The 25,102-nt window shown below is 48.7% G+C and overlaps 1 protein-coding gene across 1 annotated transcript in view; it reads right to left on the reverse strand.

Annotated features, from left to right (window-relative positions):
• The window catches only part of KSR2 (kinase suppressor of ras 2), a 338,884-nt gene that overhangs the window by 62,329 nt on the left and 251,453 nt on the right, over positions 1–25,102 (reverse strand). Inside the window, exons 7-9 of the mRNA XM_006908594.3 lie at positions 24,195–24,278; positions 7,236–7,301; positions 4,252–4,378 (exon numbers count right to left, since the gene is read on the reverse strand). Of these exons, the coding sequence (XP_006908656.3) occupies positions 4,252–4,378; positions 7,236–7,301; positions 24,195–24,278 (277 nt within the window). The remainder of the gene's footprint in view (positions 1–4,251; positions 4,379–7,235; positions 7,302–24,194; positions 24,279–25,102) is intronic.

A 25,102-nucleotide genomic window follows, 5' to 3' on the forward strand; every position in this document is an offset into this window, starting at 1 on the left:
GTTGTGCTAAGTAATAAGCAACTCGCATTTGAAACGGGAAATCAAACAGAAGCTTGTCTGTCAGCCAGGCTTCGCCTTCACCCAGCTGTGCACTGATGTGGACATGGCGGTGATAGTCACTGCCTCGCCCATGGGCTGTTCCTAAGGAAACTGTCCCCATCCTCCAATGCAATAGACTTTAGGGTGAATGGACAGTTGTAAACAGCCATACAAGTTTTCTGACCTCCGCAGCCCACTTCCAACACAGGGCCATAAGTCAGGACATAAAGGCAGTTGGCAGCGACCGATGCTATTGAATGAGAAGATGAGCTGGGCCAATAGGAAGAAGGGCAGAAAGCATCAGGACCAAAGGTGGGGAGAAGATGAGGTTCAGAGAGAACAGAGAAGCCACAATAAACCGGAAAATGAATAAGCTGAGGCTATGAGGAGCAGGGACTATAGGGCGGCAGATGCAATGACACAGAGAAAAGATGAGAAAGGAGAGGATGAGGAACCAGCCGACAGCAGCGGACCAGAGCAGACCCACAGACAGCTGCCGAGTCGCTGTCATAACGGAGGACCCAAGGACGATCCACGGTCTCGCTGCAGGTCCAAGGAGCTGGCCTGAGCGCAAGTCCGTCCTCCATGTCCAGTTGCATGAGGCCCAGCTCCTAGGCTGCGATTCTGCTTTCGCTTATGGCCCCGGGTCTTGCCTTATAACAGACGACTCTTTTTTTGCTGAGTTAGTGAGGTGGGTCTCGGTTCCTTGCCGTCGACTGGAAAGAGCAAGGCAGCAGGCAGCCACGTCAGAGCGCTCCCTGCGGTCGGCAGAGCTTCAGCCCTGGGCGCCACGGCCGATGGGGTTTGCGACGCCTGGATGTGGAAGCGCGGTGTCGCAGGCGGGTCTCCCAAGGAGCCGGCAGATGCTGCCACCGCTGCTCCATCCTCGTCAGTCCCTCCGCCCTCCTCCTCCTCATTCTCTCATCCTCCTCCATCTCCTCCATCCTCCTCCTTGACCTCCTTTCTGTCCCACGTCCTCCTCTTCTTCCTTCTTCTTTCTTCCCTTTCCCTCTCTTACACTTCCTCCTCCTGCCTCGTGTTTATTCCTCCCGTTCTTCCTTTTCCTCCTCTTCCTCTCTACCTCCCTCTTCCTCTTTCTCTCCCTCTTCCATCCTCTTTCTTCTTCTCAGTTCTCTCTCTATTCTCCTTCCTCTTCCTCATCCTCTGTCTATCATCATCAAGCTATTTCCATGCCCCGAGTCTCCAATGTTGGACTAAATTCTTTACGCATATCACTGTCCTCTCCACAATCTCATAATATCTCCTATTATACTACCCATTTTACGGAGGGGGAAACCGAGGCAGGGAGATCTTGTTCTGATCATCCAGCAGGTGAAAGAACCAAGTTTCAAGCCCAGGCCCTCTGACTCCAAGATGCGCACTCTAACCATCGTGCCGGATGAAAAAGCTGGGCTTCTGTGGGCCTGGATTGACTGAGCTAGACAAGGGAGGAGACAGCAAGGAAAACGGAACCTTCAGACCAAATTGGCTCAGAAATCTATTGCCCTAACCACATCATTGCCTGACAGAAAGAATCTGCGTGAAGCCAGTGAGAAGAGAAAGAGGGGGGAAAAGTAACCCGGCCTTGTGATAGAGCCTGTCCACCTTCACGTCAAAGCCGCTTCCTAAGCAGAGGTCCATTTATTTCTCTTATCAAATTCTCCTGCTGGCAGACAAGCAGAACAGTGTCACAGTCTGACCCACGTTTCTGACCCATCTGACACCAAGAGGTTCATTGTGCCTATAAAGCCAGAGAAAGGTTTTGAGATGGCTCTGAGCTCCTTGTCCCAAGATGCCACAAAGCACAGGATGGGTTAGAAGCATGCACAGTTACTTCTTAGGAGCCTCCCCATTTAAGCCCCCTCATTCCTTCCAGAGGTGGGAATCCCCTCTCCTAGAGACTTATATATTTTTTGCAAATAACAAAGGAAAAATGGAGCTTGACATTTTGATTGGAAGCCCCAAGATTTAAGCTAATGATAACAGCCAGAATTCCCTGGATACGTACCATGTGCCAAGGAACTACGCAAAGAGCTTTCAATGTGAATGATTTCATTTCACCCCACAACAGGTCTCTGAGGGTGGCGCTTTTATTATCCCCCTCGGACATTCTTAAACGTGGCCACAAATTCCTTGGACTCTTCCCACCAACAGGATGAGATCTAAGTCACCCGCCCTTGCATCTGTGTAGGCTGTGACTACTTCCATCGGTAGAATATGTCAGAACTGACGCTGCCAGGGCTTGGCTAGTGGCAAGCCAAGGCAATGCATGGGCTTATACTGCTAGGTGATAAAAGTCCATGTAGTGCCCACCTTGTTTGCTAAAACAGTCGCTCTTTGAGCCCTGAGCTGCCATGTAAAAAGCCAGATGACGCTGAAGCAGCCATGCTGTGAGGAAGTCCAAGCCCCTAGGCGAGTCCACATGGACGTACTCCTATCAAGTACCTGCTGAGCTCAGTGTTCAACCCGTCCCAGCTCAGGCAGCAGACTTGTGGGTAAAGGAGCCTCTAGATCGGGGGTTGGCAAACGTTTTTCTTGAAATGTCCCGACAGTAAATATATTTGGGTTTTGTGAGCCATGTGGTCCCTGCTGGAACTACTCAGCTCTGCCACTGTAGCTCGAAAACACCCATAGACAACATGGGGGTGGCTTGTTCCAATACAATTCTACTTCCCAAAACAGGTGGTAAACCAGATTTGGCCTGGAAGCCATAGTTTTCCAATGCCTGTTGCAGATGATTCCAGCCTCTGGCTATGTGAATTTTCCCAGTTGAGTCCCAGACATCATGGAACAGAGAGAAAACATCCCCCCATCCCCCTCCCTAATCCCGGAGGACACACAGACTCCACGAGCATAATTAAAGGGCTGTCATTGTACACCAATAAGTTGGAGGTGGTTTGTTCGAGCAGGAGATACCTGGAACACACCCATTTTACACAGAGGAAAACTGAGGCTCAGAGACATTAAGTTACTTGCTCAGAGTCTCAGCTGATAAATGCAGGAGGTCAAGGCTGGGTGTAGGTCTGACTTCAGAGGCCAAGCTCTCAACTGCTAAGATGATGCCACGAGGAGCCAGATGGTGAATGACTGAGATCTGGTAGTAAAAATGGTGGGTGACAGCAGGAGAGAAAAAGAACATATGGGCTTTGGCGGGGAGGCACGACAAGGGAGGTCAGAGATGGAGGGAGGGACCAAATTATGCATGGCCTGGCAGGCTACAGCAATAGTTTGTTTTCTAAATGTACCAGAAAGTCACTGGATGGTTTTTAAGCAGAGGGTGACACCATTCGAATTATATTCATTAAGAATCACTCTGGCTGCTGTATGGAGAATAGATCGGGGGTAGGGAGGCATGCCCTCCCCAGCCTTAAGCAGAGAAGTGAGACTATGCCTTGCCAGTGAGAAGTCAGACAGCCATCATGATGCCCATCCAGGTCCCGAACACGGGCTGGTGACCTGCCATGCACTTGAGTTGATCCATACTTTATCTACCTTCGACACCATGCAGAAGACACTGAGGGCCTTGAGAAGCCACCTGTTGGCATGCACAGGTTTTGCTTTCCACCATGCGGCTGGAAACAGACCTAGAATCGCTTTCATCTAGTCTGAACAAATAAAGGATGTGGAAACCACACTGGAAATTTCCAGGCCACACTGGAAAGAAAGATGCACAGAGGGGCCCCACTGCTGACCACCCCCTGAGGACCAGCTGGACGTCACGCAAACTGGCTACACGGCTCAGGGCCCCCACCCGAATCCATCCACCCAGTCTCCGGCAGGAGCTCAGAAATAGATCCCGGCCCCTCGGTGGTTTGATTCAACAGATGTGTCAGAAAGCCCGGGGCCATCTGCAAAGCAAATCCTGGCAGATGGAGAAACATCTCAAAGAGCAGAGTCTGGGGTCTGGACCACCAAGGAACCCCTCTCAGGCTCTCCTGCTGTCCCTGCGGTGCCCTCCTTGACACACTCGTTCATTCTCATTTCCATGGGTCTGCTCCCTAGATTAGACAGATTCCTGGCACACTCACTCTCCACGGATGGCTGGATGCCCCCCAACCCTGACTCAACACCAACCGCACAGAATTCGGAGAGCCCAGGGGCCTCGGAGGTGAGGGCAGGGCGCCCAGATCACTCCACCGGGGCCTTTTCCAGAACCTTCCTCCCGTGGCAGCAGCCCTGGCTCGCCCCGACCCAGCAGAACCCCAGCCTCACCTTGTTGATTTTGTTGGTTTTGGGGAGCGTCTGACTGATGTGCAGGTCCGAATACCGGGGTGGCTTTCGCAGCGGGTTGTTGATGTCACATGGGACCGACTCTGTCCGGACTAACCTTGCTGGATCCGTAGGGGTAAAAACAGCGATTTGGGAGTTTAAGTATCACTTTGGCTTTATAGTATTATGTCAGGAGAGGGCAGAGCTCACACCCACCTCGAAGGCCCACCCAAGACCGGAAGGAAATTCACTGAAAACAATAGTTGTTGTGTCACAGTAGAGACATGGAGTGTTTTCTGTGTGTATGTTTTTTTTTTTTCCATATTGTCAATCTAAGACTTGACAATGACAAATTATAGTAATAAAACTGAAGCTCTCACATTGGTGCTCCCCTCGGAATTAACCTCCTTGGATACACAAGAGGTTCCCGAGTTTTCAGGGCCTGTAATCAGTGGACAAGCTATGGCCACCTATCCCTGTCCCCATCGGCTCACCTTTCGTTACTTGCGGGATTCCTCAGGCTTGAGCAGCCTGTCGCACGTCAAAACACATTTGTCCCAATCAAGGCCACCTTGGGTCCCTGAAGGGAAGGCTTGGCTCTCCCAGCCGTCTCTACTGCATCATCCAAAAGCCGCACAAAATTCTGGGCACGTGGCAGATGCTACATAAATGCTTCCTGATCCAAACCACATCATCCAAGGCCCTCTTCCTGCGACCCTTCCGTTATTCTACTACTTACAGGGACCACTGTGGGGGTGGGGGTGGGGAGGATGAGCCGCTCACATTCAAATTTGATGCCTGGTGGTGGTATTCATGAGCTGTTTTGTATTGTGGGGGTGGGGCAGGAGTGTTGGTAGAAAAGTTAAACCTTTGGACTGACCCAGGGATTTCATTTCTCAGCTTAGCCTGAGCCTGCCATCACCATGGAAACCGACCGTATTTCCAACTTTCTACTAACAAGTGGGGGGGGGGGCGCTCAGCGAGAAGCTGGCGGACTTCTGCAAAGTTCCATGTGCTTTGTAGGTATGAAAGGGGCACGGCTGTGAAGGGGGGTGGAAGGGAGCCCTTCCCCAGACGTCAGCCCCTGACAGCGGGTCTCTCCAGCAGGCGGCTGTGGTCCCATGTGGGAAGTGGGCTCCGGGGGAACCAACAAGGGCGTGGGAGCCGGCAGGAGGCGATTTCCCCAGTGAAGCTGACCCGCGGACGGTGAGAATTCAGGCTTTAAACAGCCTCGTTGAGTGTGTACAGTTGTTCAAGGAACAGATGGCTCTTAATTGAGGACGTGGAGTGGGACGAGGCACCGGAAGAGACCTGAAGACTTTCCCTTCACTTGCACTTTCCCCTCGTCGTGGAGATCAGCAAAGCTGAGATCGTCGGAAACCAAGAGCGCACCCCGGCCCTTCCCGCAACCATCTGCCTCCTTCTTTAGGTTTCCTCTGGGTTCCTTCTGAAACAGGGCCGACTCCCCTGAGTGGGCACTGACCGAGGTCAGGGCGCTGGGAGGGGCACAGTGGGAGGACCAGGTGGGACTCAGTCTCTGATTAGCAAGTCGCTGTACCCCCAAGTGGAAGCCTTAGCTCCACCCAGCCTGTAGACGGAGGGTGGGAAGGAGCTGGCCAGCTTTTTAAACTTTTAATAAGTAGCTAACATTTTAAAATAAGCATCTGGCACATAAAACCATTGGGGCTTGTCTTCGAAACCTGAGAAGTGCTGCAGTGCGGGTTCGCATAGTTGCTGGCATGGCTCTTCTCTCTAGATGCCACTGGGATGCTCTTTCCACTTTTCACGCCCATCGGGCCAGCTTCTCTCATTTTGGGTACTTGCCTGGCCCTGGAAGGCATCTGAGTTTGCAACTCCTACTCTAGAGCTGCAATCGTGACCTTTGGAGTGCATAAATCACCTGCAGATCCCGTTAAAAATGCAGCTGCTGACGCGAAAGGTCAGGAATGGGGCCAGAAAGCGTGCATTTCTAACAAGCCCCCTCCCCTCCGCCCCCCTGGTGATTCCGGTTGCTGGTCCTTGGACCAACATTTCGAATAGCAAGTGTCTGGACCAGCAATGCCCAGGAGAACTTTCTGTGATGCTGAAAGTGTTCATTATATTCACAATGCAAATATGGTAGCCGCATGTGGCTAATGAGCCCTTAAAATGTAACTGGTATGACTGAGGAATTCAATTTTTATTTTTATTTCAGTTTAATTAATCTAAACTTAAATACATATGGCTAATAGCTCCTGTAATGAACAGCACAGGCCTAGAGAGTTCCCCAGTGGATGACCTGCAGTGAGGACGATGGAGTCTGGGGATAGCTGCCCCACAGGATAAGAATCGGGGCAACTATTTTGAAGGGTGAACTGTAAGGCCTCCCAAGGAGGTGCCTCCTATGGAGTCTCTGGCCTTTCTTTCTAGTCTTTCCTTCCATCTAATTGTCTTGCTTTTTTACAGGAGACAGCTGGTAGTGGCTGTCCCATAGGTAGCTGCTACCCCTCTGCCTGGACGGTTTGGCCTAGACACTCCGAGAGCGCCAGGGGCCAGAACACAGATGGCCCAAACCAACAGGTCCAAGCCAGACCCTTCCCCATGCCCACTTCTGCAGGGTCAGTTGACTGAGTCTAAAGAGCACATAATGAAAACACACTCAGCACTCTTTTTAAGTGGGAAGGAAAAGCAATGAAATTGAGGGAAAGAGAGAAGGATAGACATTGAGATTAGAGACGAGAATGACAGAAAAAGACTTAGGGAGGAAGAAATGAATCTGGGGCTAAAGTATCGTAAATAGGCAAGAAATAGGAAGAGCAGGGATGGGGGCTGGATTAAGGAGACAGATGTCAGGAAGAAGAGAATCAGAGAAAAAAAAAGAGATAGGCAGGCATCAGGGCATCAGGAGGTATGCAGAATCTGCCCAGACAGGACTCCTTGCTCAGATGGCCTGCAGGAGCCCCCACTCCACTCCTACCCCTAGGGCAGCAAGGTTTAAATACTTACCTCCTCTGTGAATGATCAGGAGATGACAGGGCGGGGCTTCTTTGGTGCATTTGTTGTGGCACTTTAACCTGAGAGAGAAAAAGAGAGAGAAAGATGGATGGATGGATGGATGGATGGATGGATGGATGGATGGATGGATGGATGGGTGGATGGATGGATGGATGGATGGATGGATGGCGGCAGAGGGGAAGGGAGATGGATGGATGGATAGATGGACAGATGTCCAGATATCTGGATGGGTTGGTGGGTGGGTGAGTGAATATGCGTAGATGGATGGGTGAGTGAATGGAATGGGTGGGTGAGTGGATGGGTGGGTGGATGGACGGGTGGGTGGATGGATGGATGGCGGCAGAGGGGAAGGGAGATGGATGGATGGATAGATGGACAGATGTCTGGATGGCTGGATGGGTTGGTGGGTGGGTGAGTGAATATGCGTAGATGGATGGGTGAGTGAATGGAATGGGTGGGTGAGTGGATGGGTGGGTGGATGGACGGGTGGGTGGATGGATGGATGGCGGCAGAGGGGAAGGGAGATGGATGGATGGATAGATGGACAGATGTCTGGATGGCTGGATGGGTTGGTGGGTGGGTGAGTGAATATGCGTGGATGGATGGGTGAGTGAATGGGTGGGTGGGTGGATGGGTGGGTGGATGGACGGGTGGGTGGATGGATGGGTGGGCGGATAGATGAGTGGGTGGATGGATGGGTGGGTGGGTGAGTGAGTGTGTGGAGGGATGGACAGATGGGTGGGTGGATGGATGGAATGTGCCAGCGGTTCGGAAGGCTCTGAGTACTGTGGATACCAAGATGTGAGATAAGATGGGCAGCTACTAAAAAGGCATATCCCTGGCACCCAGGAAATTAACTCTGGATAGAGTTTGCTGCCATCCCACCCTTACTTACAGGTCAGTCCTGGGTGTCCCAAGAATGGGTAGCAACTGTTTCACTAACAGCGCCCACTTCATGCTTTGAAAGACATTTTCCCCCATCAGTCTGTATTTATCATCATCACCATACAATCCTAATGATCACCTACCATTTACCTGAAGACTCATTTGCCAGCCATTGCACTAAGTATTTTACATATACTATGCCACTGGATCTGATAACAACCTTACAAAATGGATATTACTATCATTCCCATTTTACAGATGGAAAAACTAAAATTAACTGACTTGTCTTGGCAGACACCCCGGGTTAGTGCTGCCAAAGCTGGCCGCTCATTCTTCATAAAGGCTCTCGCTATAGGAGACAGCCAACCAAGACTTCCAATTAGGATGAGACTAGTAATAGGTATTAAGTTCCAAAGGTAATAAGTTTAAGAGTTTAGAGTCAAAATGTCTTCCTTCGAGACATGTCTAAGATGTCACCTTACCCTTCCCCATACCATTGCGTAACTGGAAAAAGATAATAAAAATTCCAAGTTATTATGCCCAGTTTTGACTTTCTTTTAGAATTTTATGTCAATAGGATGGATACACTCCATGGCAGATGATATCAGTGCTTCACCCATATTCTTTTGGATCCCCTGACCATTTTTGTGTGCACCCAGCCTACCTTCCAACGGCCAACACCTTTGCCAATAAAGTTGCTCTCAGGCTGCATAAAGGTTTAATGTTAACATACTCTATACAGAGAAGTGGGAACCTGAGATTTGCCTTCGACCCTCTTCCTCTCTATGAGTTTGATAGTTCTGTTTGACAGAATGGTTCGAACGCCCATAGACTTGACATTGATTCTCCCCATTAGTTTAGCACGGAAGGTCTCAAGGTGGAGTCCTTAGACCAGCAGCATCAGCACCATCTGGAAACTTTTTAGAAATGCAACTTCTGGGCTCCGGATCTGACGAATCAGAGACTCTGGGGCTGTGAGGCAGCAACGTGTTTTAACAAGTCCTCTGGGTGAGTCCGACGCACTCAAGTGTGAGAACCACTGGTCTAGGTGATGGTTTTGGAACGTCTGTGCATGTTTTCCCAATTTTTCTTGTGTTCAGTCTTTTACGGACCTAAAGGGCTCTGAATTCTTCTCTGATATGGAGTCAGACCTGGGGCCACCGGGAGTGCAGAGGAGTACACGGAGAGACAGGGGCAGCACAAAAAATGCCGCATCACGTCGTGAGAACGTGAGTCCACCTCCATTTCTCCCTCGCTCCGATTGCATCGGGGAGGTTTCACGTGCTAACGTGTCTTTACATCTCTCTACCACGTGCTAACTCCAGTCCCAGATTTGGACGGACAACAGTATCCACAGAGAATTTAATATTTATTTTTTCCATTTGAATGTCTAATTTCTCTGGTCGCTTTATATTCATGGCAAGTGAGGCTGATTTTTCACTCATGATAATAAGATATGTTTTCATCTTTCGATAACATTACTTAAGTTAAAAAGGCCGTAAATAGTAAATAAATACATGCAGGGCTGCTGTGTAAATATGACAAAACCATGATAGAGTGGTAAGCAAATGGCTGAGTGAGACTGGAAAAAGCTGGCTTAGACGATCTGGAATCTTCAGAAAGTGGGGGCAGCTCTTGGCACCCAAAAGTCTCGATGGTTGAAAAAAAAAATCGCCTCTTGGCCCCTTGGCTAAGATAGTAAGGTGGCTGCAAACCATTAGGAGGTGGTACTGGTCATGAATGCCATTAAGACCTGTAGCAAAGGTCCCAGCTCCAAAGGAGATGATGACCCATGTTACATTGAAACCCTGATGCGAAGCTCTGCAGAATTCAAAGAAACAAGAGCTCACACTTCTGCAATGCTTACGATGAAAACATTAGGAGGTCATGAATGCCATTAAGACTGAGACTCAGAGAAACAAGAGCTCACACTTCTGCAATGCTTACGATGGACCAGGCAATGCTCTCGAGGCTTTACTCAATTTACTCAACCCTCGTAGCAACGCTAAAAAGTAGGAACTGTTATTACCCCCGTTTTATAGAAGCTGAGGCTCAACACACTTGGAAAACTTGCCCGAGGTCAAATAGCCAGTAGGAGACAGGGACCCCCAGACCCGCTCTAACCACCGGGCAGATGCCTCTTCTTTTTTCACATCTCGGGGTTAATAAAGGGGAAGTTTCTGGGGTCTATAAACAGCTGAGTCCTTCTTTGAGACAAGCCTATGATGTCACCTTGCTCTTCGCACTACGGTTGCCCGACTTCGCAAGTAAAATAAAAATCCCACGTTACTGCAAACTGACTTTGTCTCTTTTTTTTCCTCTAAGGCCCCCAGACCCTCAGACCTGTAGCAAAGGTCCCAGCTCCAAGGGAGATGATGACCCGTGTTACGTCGAAACCCTGATGCGAAGCTCTGCAGAATTCAAAGCTAGCCTTCCGCTTTTCAACAAACACTTAACCGGGTCCTGGAACAGGCACTGAACAAGGCAGATGAAGCCACTATGGGATAATAAAAGGGTAAACAAACATCGGCTAATTGCAGGGGAGCTGAGATCACACACACAGAGAAAAATAATACAGGGAAAATGGGATGGGAGTGGGGTCAGCACTTCCAACGGGCGCCAAGGCTGGGGCGAAGACTAAGTCTGGGGGATTCAGGGGTCGGAAGTTAAGGGTCGATAAGGCTGAAGGGAAGAGAACAAGACAGGAAGAAGGAGAGGCGGGCAGGGCTCCCAGTGGCCGATTCCATAGCACCGGAAGCCACTAGAGGCTTTGGACAGTGACACAGTCAGATGGATGTTTGGGAAGCTCTGAGTTGGGGACAGCTGAACCAAGAAGCTTCTGCATGCTGTCCTGTTTGAAATAGCTCGACTCCACCCTGGAAGCTTACAGAAAGAATTTGTTCCTTTCAGCCACCCCCCACCTACGAGTCCTCTCGAACAAGCCCACCGCAAGGATGACGTGCAGAGGTGAAGAAGCCCATCTGTGATCGCGGTAGCACCGCGAGCTGGGGCCAGCCATTCAGCGTAACCTTTGGTCCACATCTGAATCAGGACAAGACAGGCAGGCAAGCCCCTTGTTGCTTTCTCTTGCAGTGACGGAAAAGCCCTCCTTCACCTCTGGCTGAGGGGTGGGAGATGGAGCTTCACAGGGCAGTGCTAGGACTGGAAGCACAACCACGGCTCATGCAGAAAGCCCGAGAGAACCATCTCCGATGCCCAGACACTTCGCCTTTGCACGGACGTTCCGATGTCAAGAACTAACACACACACATCTAGGACCTGCGTATCGAGTCAGCAGGATTGGCTTAGGGCTGAAATCGACCAGACGACAGAGGGAAAGGGGTACAGGGACTGGGGCCGGATGTTTCCACAATGCAGACACTCTATGACCCACTTACAAAAAATCATTTTTCCAGTGGGAAATATGCACGATTCCACCCAAATTAGACTTTTCCTTCTCATTGCCCAAGGAAGAAAGAGCTACTAGCATACAATTTATCGGCAGACCACCTGCTTCAGAATCAGATCCCCAAGGCTCACCCTCCGAGGTTCTGATTCAGTAAGTGAACACGAATTTCTAGCAAGCTTATTACCGAGTTTGAGAACCATAAGAGGGACACATTCTGCTTCCCAGATACGTCTGGGAACCTAAACCTTGCAGGATACAGCATCCCCCCAACCGCAACAAAAAATGGGGGAAATGAGGTCAGGATAGTACACACAACAAATCTGGGGTCAAGTCCTGACACCGCTACTTCCTGGCTGTGACAATTTGGATAAGTCGCTGCCCTGCTCTGAGCAGGGACAGTCATAGCATCTGCCTCACAGGGCTCAGTGAGGACCAATGATAAGACACAAGTAAGATGCCTAGGACAAAAACCTGAAGGAGCAGGTACCAGCCTTTTCAGTATGGTAGTTATCATTATTATTGCTAGTTTGTGTGGCAAGCCTCTGCTGGCTGGAATGCCTGGAGCCTCGAAACAACCATGTTGGGATTTGGGTAATGAATATCCTAGTCTCCTCTCTCTTGGGTGGGACAAGTCAGAGGTGTTCCAACGTGGGATTGGCCGCCAGCTGCCTACTGCCATGACTGCTCTTCGAGGCACCTGTGCTGGCGGCCTTTCTTTCCCAGTCTCTCTCCTCCACCGCTGGTGTGGCCTGGGATTGTCTCGCCAATAAACCAACCGTTTGCCCTTGAATCCTTGTCTCAAGGTCTATAAAAACAGAGGAGCCCACCGAGATTATTGCAAGAGGCTCAGAACACTAACGTGGTCTGTCCTAAAGCTTTCACCCCACGACCAAACCCTCTACTCGCCATCCCTTGTGTGTGGCATTAGCCCACAGTCCTTAATAAATTTGGTTCTCCAGGTGCTTGGTTTCACAAGAGGGAAAAAGAGAGCTGGGGAGGGCACAGCTGATGACCTCGGACAAATCTCAGCCCCAGACGTGCAGCCCAGAGGAGCACCGTGACTTAGGACAGAGGCTCTGAGCAACCCCCAGGCACAAAGAAACACCGTCCCTGGTTCCAGAAGTAGAAAAGCTTGAGCTTCGGAATCAGGCCGACCTGAGCTTGAATTACAAAGAGTTCTATCTACCCTCCTCAGACCAAGGGGATATCCGTCTGCCTTGCTGAGGTCTATCTGCAAACTAACTGTCTCTTGCTGAGCTCTAACTGTCAAACTGCAATGAGGATCAAATGAGAAAATGACCAAGCAATGCCCAAGTAGGCCGGCAAGGGTCAAGGTTGCTGCCGGCGGGGCTGAACACACCGAGTGCACACAGAGAATGCCAGGCGGGCCACGTATAGCCTAGAAACTTGGAAAAGATTTATTGAAAACTTTCATGGAAAATGGCTCATTTTTTTTTTCAACTTCCAAGGCTAATAGGATAAGCTTCAGTTATCGAGAAAAGTTGCTTACGTGGAACTTCTCCGTCCCCAGAGGAGCCGCTGGCTAAATGAGACATCGTCTCCGTCTGAAAATTAAATATGTGAATTTATCTGGAGGGCAAGATCTGGGTCTTTCTCATCCTTGCCGCTCTCTTTCCCACCGGCCCCCCTTCTAGCTCCTGGCCTGGTGGCTGGTGCATAACATGCTGAATAAATGCTGGAGAGATGGGGGAGCGAGAAGGAGGAAAAGAAAAGGGGAAAACCTGTCGACTGCTCCTGATGTAAGAGCATTAAGTGTCTATGGAAAATTTTTTTTTGAAAAATTATTTCTATTTCTTATCATTGTAACCCTTCAAGCATGTGAGCTGCAAATATGTCCCTCTCCACCCTCCCTCCTCCTCCATGTGAGGGTGGGGGACAGGAATATGACCAGAAGCAAACTGGACTTCCATGGATCTTGCCTGGGGAACTCTGGGGACAAATGGCCCCTTTATGAGCAGCTCTGCTGTTTCCTTAATGGATCTGTCATGGCTCCAGCAGCCCTGTGGAGCTGACTCAAACCCAGGGCCTGGCATGGGGCTGGGGTCATAACTAGTCTTCCCAGAGGAGGGACAAGCTCGAGACTCTTGCTGATGAAGACGGTCATGTCCATTTCAAATAGTTCACTGGTTGATTCTAACCAATTTATCAAAAGTTTGCTCTGAGCAACCCAAATCCTTGATCTCTCCTACCTTCTCTCGTCCCACATTAGTTCGCTTTGCAATCCATCTGAGCAGGACACAGCCTTTCCTTACAGTGCAAATGGGACGTTTTAAAAACCTGGCCCCTGACGTCCAATTGAGGAAATATTAAACGAATGCCAGCTTTGGGCCAGGCGTTCTTACATGACCTGTTTGCTTTCAACGACAATGCCGTGAGTGATGAATGTAGCTGCATCCATTTCGAAGTCAAGAAGACCGAGGCTCAGTAAGCAGCCCAATCACACAGACCGCAGAGGGCAGAGTCAGGATAACTCATTCATTCACGCACACATAAAGCATTACTGCCTTCCTCTTCTATGCCAGGTGCTGTGTGAAGCACTGGGGTGTATAATAAAACGGGGTGAGAATTCTTTTTTAAATCATTGTTCTTATCATCATCCAGCAAGGTGTTGACCATCTAGGTATGTAAACCCATCGCTTATCACTGCAGGTACGAAAATCATTCCACGCATCCCGATTCCTCAAAATTGCCTCCTAGAGATGATCCCACGTAGATGGGAACCAGGTTCTCGGGGCCCTGGGTTGGCAAGAACCACTTCCCCTCCAGAGGATGCTTTTGAGATCTATTCCACCAACAAATATTTACTGAGCACTTGCTATGTGCCAAGCACTGTACTAGCCCTGGGGGTGTAAACAGGGAACCACCCGGAAAAAGCCCTACTACCTTCAAATAGTTAAAAGTCTGGTCAAGGGAACAGGCAGGTAGCAGACAAACACAATGCGGCATGTCATGTGGAATGACAGGGAAGGGCAGGGTGTGGCACTTTGGATTTGAGCGGAGTCAGGGAGGGCTTCCAGGAGGAAGCGATCACTGAGCTGAGCCTGAAAGATAAATGAGACCTAGCAGATGTGTGCAAGAAAGATCCAGGCTGAAACAGTACGGTGCAAAGATCTGTCATTGAGTGGGCATGGGGCCTGCTGCAGAGGCTGACGCCTCAAGGAAGCTGCAGGTCTGGGCCTGAAGAGGGAGCTGCTGAGAGAGAGAGGAGGAAGGAGAGGTGAGCAGGGAACGGTGTGCGGCGTCTCATCATGAGATAGAGTTTTTATTCCGAGAGCAAGGGGGAGGAACCAATGAAGGATTTTTAAACAGGGAGGTGAAGGCTAGATAAGCATTTTGCAAAGACCCCACCCCCGAACCCGGCAGCTCGGACATTTATTGCTGGAGGGCACGAAGCTCTCTCTCTATTTTTCCTACTCCTGGCCCCGGCTTTCCTTTTTGCAGGTCACTGCATGAAGGGCTCCTTAAGCTTCTTGTAAAATCACCAAACCAAATCATGACCCCCTTTGCCGTGGGGCTCGTTTCATTGAATGGCCCAACCTCGCAGTTTTGTCTTAATTTGTTTCCCCCTGGTGTCTTATTGGAGCCAAATGCTTCTAGAAACGCCTCCATAGGTTCTCGGTGAAGGATATCAAAACAGCCCTTCCCCTGCTGCTGACAACTCAGTGGGGCTGAACTCTTTGGCCTACAATTCGTAGGAAGGAAAACTCAGTAACAAAAATGAGGAAGGGTATCAGGGGGTCTGAACTTATAAATCAGATCCCGGGCTCCCGTGGCATAATGAAAAATAACCAGGAAATCCTCGGCACTGTTCTCTCCATGTGAGGACACTGAGGGGAAGCTGGAGATTTATTGGCTGCTGGGGGTACACGCACCCCCGCCTCATCCCCCAACTTCCCTGAGAGAGGAGAAAGTGACCAGCATCGTCTTGGCTCCCAGGACCGAGAGGTGTTTATCAGAGCACAAAGAACCAATTGTCATCTCTCAGTTCAAGAAAGGATGATGGGAGAGGGTGGCAGGCGGGAGGAGGGGTCAGGCCGAGATCAGTCTCGCCTCTGTTCTGCTTGTTTAGTTCAAGGAGAAGCAGAAGGGGGACAGGCATTTGTTGCCACCGTGCTGTGTGGCCGGCCTTTTGCCCGTGAAATGTGGTTAAGAGTCTGGGATCTTGAATCAGAGAGATCAGGGAGTGTGAGGAGCAGATCCACTCATCATGAGAGTTTGGGTCAGCGATTTACTCCCGAAGGCCTCTGTTTCCTCATCTGTAACATGGGAATAATAGCAGACCCTACCTGCCATGGTTGTTACAGAGATTAAATGAGATCATGCATGTTATGTATTTAGCAAAATGTCTGGCATTTAGTAAGCCCTCAGTATGTGATATCATCATCACCATCATCATCATCATCATCATCACCACCATTACCATCACCATCAACACCACCATCACCACCACCATCATCATCATCATCACATCCAATCTCCACTTCAGCCTCCAGTAGAGTTATAATAATCCCTCACACACAAAAGTAATTAGACTCACATTTTTGCTTAGAATAGATAAGAACGTCTATAAGGGACCATTAATTCCCATTATGATTATTGCAAAAACTGAAGTGTTTCTATTAATGGAAAAGTAAGTTCAGGCTTCAAGCTTGTGATTGCTGAAATGCATGCTCATAATTACATCCTGCCAATATCCTGCCTGTTGCACAAATTCCTGAAGCTTCCAGGAACTGTGTAGCAGCTGCAACATCAGCACTTGTCATTTCCCCAGTTTTTCAAGAGCTGGAAAAACTAGTGTGCCCCGTGGCTCAAACCAACCATGGTTTACTTCACACTTTTATCTCCTTGTCAACTGTGGCTGGAGCCATTTTGCAAAAACAGGACATTTTCAAACGAACCATGTATTTGCTGCAAGAATACAGGCTAGGAAGACAATACAGGGCAAGAAAGGAACCAAAGAACATATGAAATCCAAGTGAAAAGATCCATTCACAGAGGAAAACTGGATAAAAGAATACATGACTCATTTAAACAAAAAATAGTAAAGTGACAGCTTACACGGAAAGAAAGATGCAGGCACGTCCAGCCAGCCTAGTGCAGGCAGGAGGAGAGGGCACTTGTATAAAGTGCATCAAAACACCACTGGACTCTCGATCGGAACTCTTGGGCTCCTTAACTCAGGTTTCCACACATCACTCTTTACCTTTCTAGGAAAATGCTATGGGTCTCAATTCTCCTGAAGTGAGCAGTGACCTTAACTGGAACATGTGAAATGTTCCTACTAGCAGAGACCTGCCTCGACTAACCTGGGTCACTTGGGACATGGGACTTCCAGGGCTCGACCCTGGAAAGTCCCAGGAAAATCAACCTGTTTGACTGTTTTATAATCTGTTGAATCTTTTAGTAATATCAGCCAACTGCTGGCATTCTAAAACCAAGTGATGTATACCACAGTCTCATGGGTTGGGAGTGAGTGATTTATTATATAAACCAGTGGTTCTCCACCGAGAGTAATTTTGCCCCCCACCCCCAACTCCAGGAACATTTAGCAATGTCTGGAGACCTGTTTGGTTGTCGCAACTGGGGATTCTATCAACATCTAGTGGGTAGAGGTCAGGGATGCTGTTAAACATCCTATAATGCCCAGGGCAGCCCCCAAATGAAGAATTATCTGTCCCAAAATATCAACAGTCGAGAAACCCTGATATAAACCCTTTACACATCTCACAACAAGCTGGCTGGTTCAGAAAATCCCAAAAGAGAAAAGAAAAATGAGAACAATAGGAAAGTAGGAAATGTGCTAAATTTTCCCTTTGACCTTCCTTCAACCCACAGAGGTGATATGCTTGAGTACGTTTCTTTTTATACTTTGTATTAATAGAAAATCCATTTCTGCGATGAAAAAAAAATGCTGAATAACTTATTTAAAGATTCTGATTTGAAGGAATCCCCAAGTCGTCAATGTGATTGGGGCCCTCACACGTCATATCACATTGAATGAATGACTGTATTAGCCTCATTTTCCATCAGAGAGGTTTAGATGCTTTTCCAGAGCCACACAGTTGAGAAGCAGCAGAGCCAGGACCTGAACTCAATTATCTCTGGCTCTAGAGTCTGGATTCTGCTATTGATTTACTGTCCTGAGCTGGGTTCCCTAGAAGCAGATCCTGAGACAGGTATTCTTGCCAGTGATTTATGGAGGGAGTTGCTGCAAGAGAAACATACTCCATTATGATGGAAGCCAGACAGGGAATGGGGGAGAAGCTCAGCAAGGATGTGGCTTCAGGGGACTCTAGTCTCAGCCTGACCTGGCTGGAGGTGCTGGAGCATGAACTGTACCATAGAGTCTGTCTGCCTTCAGCAAGCAGGCTGGGCTTTTGCATACCTGTACCAGCTGGTCCCTGGCTCTGAGCCACCTGGGGGATGGGGAGGCTTATTCCCTGACACCTCTAGGTGAGGTAGCTGCAGTCACCCAAGGGCAAACTTCCAGAAGAGGTCTTACATATGAGCTCTTAGCATCAGTGCCTATAACAGCTGCTAACTCAGGTAACTGGGAATGTAGGCAGGACATCAAGACACACATGCGTGAGGCAAGGTTGCACTCAGAAGCCACTAATTTTATCATCCCGTCTTCAAAGCAGAGGAGTGAGTACTCCCTGGTCTTCGAGAAAAATGAGTCATAGTGTCTGCAAGGTATTCAGATGTCCATAACTTTTCCATCTGGGGCCCTAAGAGCACGTGACTCAGAGAACATCAGAACTTCTGGCTTCTGCCCCCAGACTCTACCACCCAGCAGAAGGGCCATCCCAACCCAGGATTCCCCTCCCCTAGGCCTTGTGCTCGGCAAGTGACCCACTCCAGCATGATGTGAGCTCCAGACGCCAAGGCTGCTGTCCCAGGAGTGGGGCTGGATGGGCAGTGAGTGGTCCTCCACCCCAGCCTGCAGCCTCAGGAAGCAGCAGTCTGAGTCATAGCAGCAGGTCCCCGTACTGTGACTGCAAAGCAGAGTCAGTCTCTTCTCCACCCCAGGCCCTGCTTGGTGCAAACAACTGCAAAATATGCTCAAGTCCTTTTAGGTCCTAATGCCAGCCTCTGCCCGTGCTATTTCCTCAAGACCTTAACTCTGCAGCACTTGGCTAACTCCCCCTCTTCCCTCATGACTTCGAACTCCTCCAGGACAGACACCCCCAATGTACATGAGGTACCCTCCACCCCGGTGCGGCCCTGGGCACTCCCCTAAGGGATAGTACAGTTGAACCTTGAACACCATGGGTTTGAACTGTGTGGGTCCATGTATATGCAGATATTTTTCAATAATACATACAGTACTGTAAATTCATTTTCCTTTCCTTACTGTTTTGTTAATAACATCTTTTCTCTAGCTTACTTTATTGTAAGAATACAGGATATAATACGTATAACGTACAAAATATGTATTAATCAAGTGTTTATATTATTATTAAGGCTTCTGGTCAACAGTAGGCTATCAGTAGTTATGTTTGGGGAGTCGGGAGTTTTACACAGATTTTCGACTGTGTTGGAGCCCCTAAACCCTACATTATTCAAGAGTCACCTGTAATTATCTGCCCTTTTTATCCCTCCCTCTAGATCCATGTTCTTCACTCATACTTTAGTATAAATGTGAATAAGCCAAATGGGAGGCTTATTAAAACCTGTGGATGTCTAGGCCCTATCCCCAGAGTCTGGGCCAGGAAGTCTGGGGAGGAGCTCAGAAGCTACAATTTTAAGCTTCTACTGTGATCCTGGACTTGATGCCTAACTTAATTATAGTTTCAGGAGGGGCCAGGGCATGCCTTAAGAACTGGCAGTGACCGTGAGCAACTGGAGGGCAGCTACCATGTCTACCCTTGTATCTGGAATGGGGACACAGAATTCTTCACATGGCAGATGCTCGGCCAGGGCTGCTGCCCTAACCAGAACCAAAGCACGGTCTCTGAAAGGAGACCCTGAGGTGGCTCAAACACCCAGAAGAGATAGTTAAAATACTACTTCTCCAGTGATGGTTTTACAAGACGACCCCTCCCTTCCACACTCCCACACGTGCAGAAGGAAAAGCATCTTGGTTCAAACTCTTGTTTTCTACAGCACGAGCCACTCAAATCACTGGGGTGCGCTTTCCTGCAAGAAATACAGGTGGGGGCAGAGAGGTTCCGAGGAACCAGACCTCGGCTCTGCAGAAACCTGTGGAAGGACCCCAAGGGGAGGAAGGATGTAGCTAAGACAGGGCTGAGGGCTGGGAAATCCAGCAGCATCTTACTGCAAAAGCAAACTGCATCCGGCTGAATCCACAGTTATCAAACAATACTCGGATTGTGCTGACATCCGACCACTTAGAACGAAACTCCATTCCATGCTCATGAACCTATTAGATGAAAACGCCTCAATTTAGATAACTGCAAATTGCTTTCTGAGCATAATTTCCTATTAGTTCATTAATCTCTCTATTCAGAACACCAACAAGACAGCTGATGATAATTCTGGAGGAAGTGGGCATTAAACCAAAGCAGGAAGGAAGGGGATTAGACATTCAGTAGTATGCTGGCTTCCTGGGTGGAGGGGTACCCCAAAATTAATTCATAAAGTTAGGAACACTATTCACTTTTGTTTAAGGTCTTATAAGGCCAAGTACTAGGCTGAACATTTTACCTTATATATCTCCCTGAGTGTTTTTCTTTTAAATAATCAAGTTTTTTTGCTCTTTCTACAAAAGAAAAAACTGAGGCTCAGAAGTAGTTACATATCAGTTAGTGGCAGAATCAGGATTCGAATATAGGCGTGTGTGTCTGACCTACAGCCTGGGTTCCTAGTCGGTCCTCGTCTTTTTGATTCACCACACAAATATTTACTGGATGGATTTACTAGAGAGACGACGATGAACAAGACTCAAGTTCACAAAATGAGTCGAAGGGGTGTGAACAGCAGAAGAGCCTGAAAAGTAAACGGCGACAAGTGACCAACCTGTAAAAACAAAAATCTCACATGCTGAAGCCAGGCTGAGAAATACACTTTCTTTTATGTTGTCAGACTCCTACTTTTACGGAGCAGTTGTTCTGGAATGTGATCCCAGGTCCGGCAGAGTTAGCACCACCTGAGAACTTGTGAGAAATGCAAATTCTTGGGGCCCACCCATGATCTGCTCAAACGGAGACTCTAGGGGTGAACCCAGGGATCTTTGTTTTAACAAACACTCCAGGGGCTTCTGATGCACGCTCGAGTGGGAGACCCAGACTCTAGAAAATCAGCTGTGCAAGGGAATTTGAGAGCACTTCGAAGCAGGGCTTCTCAAACTTTAATGTGCACAAGAGTCGCCAGGACAATCTAAAACGCAGATTCTGATGCAGCAGGTCTGGGTGGGGCCTGGCGCTCTGCATTTCTAACCCACTCCCAGGTGATGCTGCTGCTGCTGCTGCTCCAGGAATGATACATGGAGTATCATGGGTCTCACCCAATCCTGTCACCCAAGGAGTTTCTGGCAGTAACAGAACCAGGACTGATGTAGGTTATTTAAAAAAAAAAAAAAAATCCTTGCCTTCAGGACAGATTCAAATCCAAGCTTTAGGAAAACAGGAAATGACCTGAACTCCATATTACTGCTTTCCCAAAATTCCCACTCAGGTATAAGACCTTCCCTGAGCTCTTTGATTAAAACCACAGCCACTTACCTGGCCCTTGCTATCCCCCTTCTCTGCTTTGTTCTTCTCCTTAGCTCTTAAGCATCATTTGAACAGATGATCCACTTGACTAATCTACTTTGTTTACCGTCTGTCCACGCCCCATCCCATCAGCATGTAAGTTCTATGAGGGCAGAGAATTTGTCTGTTTCATTACTGTCATTCCCCTGTGCCTAGTACAGTGCCTGGTGCACAGCAGGTGCTCGACAAGCATTAGCTGAGAAAATGAATAAATGGTTTGGCTCATTTTTTTCTAAGAAGCTGCCTCTCCAGTCTTGGAGCCACGTCTCTGAAATTCCATCTACCGCTGTTCTATATGTATGCACTTCAGTTTCACCGAAATTCATTTCTCTAATGGGCGTGTCTTCCCTAAACTCCTTGACAATGGGGTCTGTGTGGTACCTGTTTCAGTCCCTCACTCAACCCTTCTATCTATCCATAAGTGTGTCCAAAATTTTGCCCATCTTTGAAAACACATATAGACAACCATTCATCCTCGCTATAATTAATGCAAAAGCTGCAGGATTTTATTCATAGAAGAATAAGTTCAAACTTCATCTGATGACATCAGTAATGTGGGCTAATAATTATGTCCTAGAGATAGCTCTAAACTCTGTTGTAGTTACACAGGTGTGCTGTCAAAGTTCCTGAAGTATGCTGGGACTTTGCAGCAGCTACAGGCTCTGCTTTTACCGTTCTGGCAGTTTTTCTAAGGGCTAAGCAAATTGGTATGACTCATGGTGTAGTCCAACCATGGCTTGGTTTGAATTCTGCCCCTTTCAAACCAGGAGCCACTTTTGCACAAAGTGGAGAGAGGAGGAAATTTCTGTGATAAAAATTGTAATCTGGGTTAAGGACGATTCCTTCCAATATTCCTGTGGTGGGTGCTAATTATCACACCCACTTTGCAGATAAAGAAACACAACTCCCAAATGACAAGTGTCTTTCTTGCTCAAGCTCACACAGGGAGTTCAGCGACGGGGCTGGGACCCAAACTCAGTTCTGGCTGCTCCCAAAGCCTGTGCTTCTTGCAGCCACCCCTCTCTCCCAGGTCCCCGTCCCTCCCCTAGACTCCTCCCCAAAACCTGGGCAGGGTCTGACCTTTGCTCATTATTTCTAGAACAGAAGTAGAAGCAAAGGCTGCCTCAGAGTTCTGCCTCCAGTGCTGAAAATTAAAACAGCTCAGGAAGCGTCAGGCCTTGCTGACTCCTGGCTGCGTCCCTGACATCTAATTACCCGACTTCAAAGCCTCCACTGTGCAGGTGTGAGGATGTGAAAGCTGCCGTTTCCCCCACAGAACACAGCATGGCTACACATGGATGAGACAGGAGCACCTGGCATGTCGGGGGAGTCAGAGAGCCTTCCAGTTGGGCTGCAGGGCTTGGCCTTGTGCCTCTCAGAGTCAGAAAGCCCAGGGGCCATAACCTTGGGGACTCACCTGAGAGCCTGGGTCAATAGAGGACTAAGGTGGAGATGCAGGCCTCCAATCACAAATGTTTAGTAATCACTGCCCCTGCCTACCCTTCTGCCATGGAGCTGAAGGCTCCTCAGGAGCTGGAACTAATTAATCCTGCCCACAACTCCTGGAGGGAAGAGAGTCCTCAGCCTTACCTTCATTAGTCAGGTGAGACCTCCAGCCCGCAGGGAGAGTGAGCACTCGCCCCTGCATCATCAGGTAGAGATACAGGGTGGCCCGAAGGAGCCCAAATGAGAATTCCCAGCCTGTGCTGGAGGAGGAGGAACAAGGCTACAGAGGAAAGGTTTCCTACAATCTTTAAAACTAAATGGCCCCTATAAGCAAGTAGATGCATATTCATTTGTAACTCTTGGATACAGTTGAATGTTATTGACTATTTAACAGTAACTGGACCAGAGCGTGTACTTAATACAGGTTTATAGAAAAAGAGACGGAGGCCAAGCAGAAAGGCATCTGTGACCTCTGACAGAGGACAGAACTCTGAGCCTGGCACCAGGCTATGTCCTGTAGTGCCGATTTCTTAAATGCTCACCACCACAATGGGCACGTGTGATGATTATTCCTTTCGTGCAGAAATGTGAGCTGACTTGCCCAAGGTCACACGGCTAGAAAGTAACAGAGCCAAGATCTGAATCCATCTTAGTCTGACTCCAGAGCCCACAGTGGGCACCACAGGTGTTCTCCTGCCACCCCACCTGTCACCGGCCATGACCTGGAATGGGCATGCAGAAGTGGGGAGAAGGGCGAGAATTCGAGACCCACATGAAGCCACAGAAACGACAGGAGTTAGGAGGCTAGGATCTAAATCCTAACTGCCGCTTCCTAGCTGTGTGACCTCAGGCAGGTGATTTATCCATGAAAAGACTCAGCTTTCACATCTGTAAAGTGGGGAGAATCCTAATATCTTCCTCCTCGGGAGAGAAAAAATAAAGGAGAAAAACACTTTGAAAACTAACCCAGGGATCAGCAAACTATGGCCGAGGGGCCCAAGCCAGCCCGCAGCATATTTATCTAAATAAGGCATTTTGGGAATAAATAAATTCGTCGCGTTCATTTGTTTGTGTACTGTCTCTGGCTGCTTTTGAGATACATGACAGAACTGGGTTGTTGAGACGAGAGACCGTATGACCCATAAAGTTTAAAATATTTACTACCTAGTCAGCTCAAGAAAAGTTTGCTGACCCCTGACCTTAGATGCTATGAAGATGCAAGGTGCCACCGTGCTCAGCGGACAATAGCACTGTGCGTTTTAAGCTTCAGCTATCAGCTCAGGTTCTTATTCAGAAGTGCTCTTCTTGAGCCCCTAACCAAATGCTACAGGTTCGTTTAGGACCTATTTCTGAAAAACACAGCAAGCGACTCTCCTAAAAGTCAAGAAACCAAACTCCCATAAGCTATTTTAGAACCCAGTATGGCTCTAGGTGACATCGGGCACCATGAAAAGATGCTCCCAGGTACAGCCACTTACTTGCAATTTTTACACTTGAGGCCAAAAAGCATCCCTTTCCCACAGACTGTGCACGTCTGAGACATCCAATACTTGGTGGAAAACCTGCGGAAAAGAGAAAGAAAATGTTCAAGGGCAAGGTCATGGCGACCGACCTGTCCCCAGGAAGATGAACCACTTAATGGGTAAGCACACGGGTCCTGGATTCCAGTCCTACTTCTGCCAAGATATGGGACTTAATCAAGTGGCTTAAACCACTGGAGCCTCAGTCTCCTCATCTGTAAAGTGAGGATAATAACAGTGTCAACCTCATAGGTTGCTGGGAGAATTAAGCAAAGTCATGCATGTCAGGGGCTTCACACAGTGCTTGGCACATAGTAAGCACTCGATGAATTGGGTATGGCTATATCATTACCCAATCTTTCATAACAGTCATTCATTCATTCAATAAACCCCGCCAGATAGCCTACTATGTGCCAAGTTTGAGTCTGGGGCAAAGCAAATGGATGGGGTCAGAAGTGTCCTTGGAGAACCACAAAGCAAGGTAGGGCCTCCCAGGAGTCCAGCTAAGCCATTCCTCATCACTGCTAGTCACGTCACCTGGGAAGCTTCAAGGGGGGCCTCCCCCCCAAAAAGCTGAGACACCCCCAACTTTAGTAGCAGAGTCCCCTAAAGTAAAAGACCATCAGCTCGCCTCCCTCCCAACCACCATCACTTGGCTGCAAACAAGGGAGTCTGGAAGCCTCCGATACACAGCCACAAACCACCAGGAACATGGGTACGTTAGATTAACTTCCTGGGCCCCCCACTGCTGCCAGGGTACTTTCTTCTCCCAGAGATACCAGGCAGCGGCAGGGCTGGGCTCAAGAAAAGTACTGGAAGGTTACCGGGTCAGAGTTAATTTTCATTTTCCATTTCTGTCACTTTCA

Source organism: Pteropus alecto, unplaced genomic scaffold, assembly GCF_000325575.1.
Source record: "Pteropus alecto unplaced genomic scaffold, ASM32557v1 scaffold113, whole genome shotgun sequence".
NCBI lineage: Eukaryota > Metazoa > Chordata > Mammalia > Chiroptera > Pteropodidae > Pteropus > Pteropus alecto.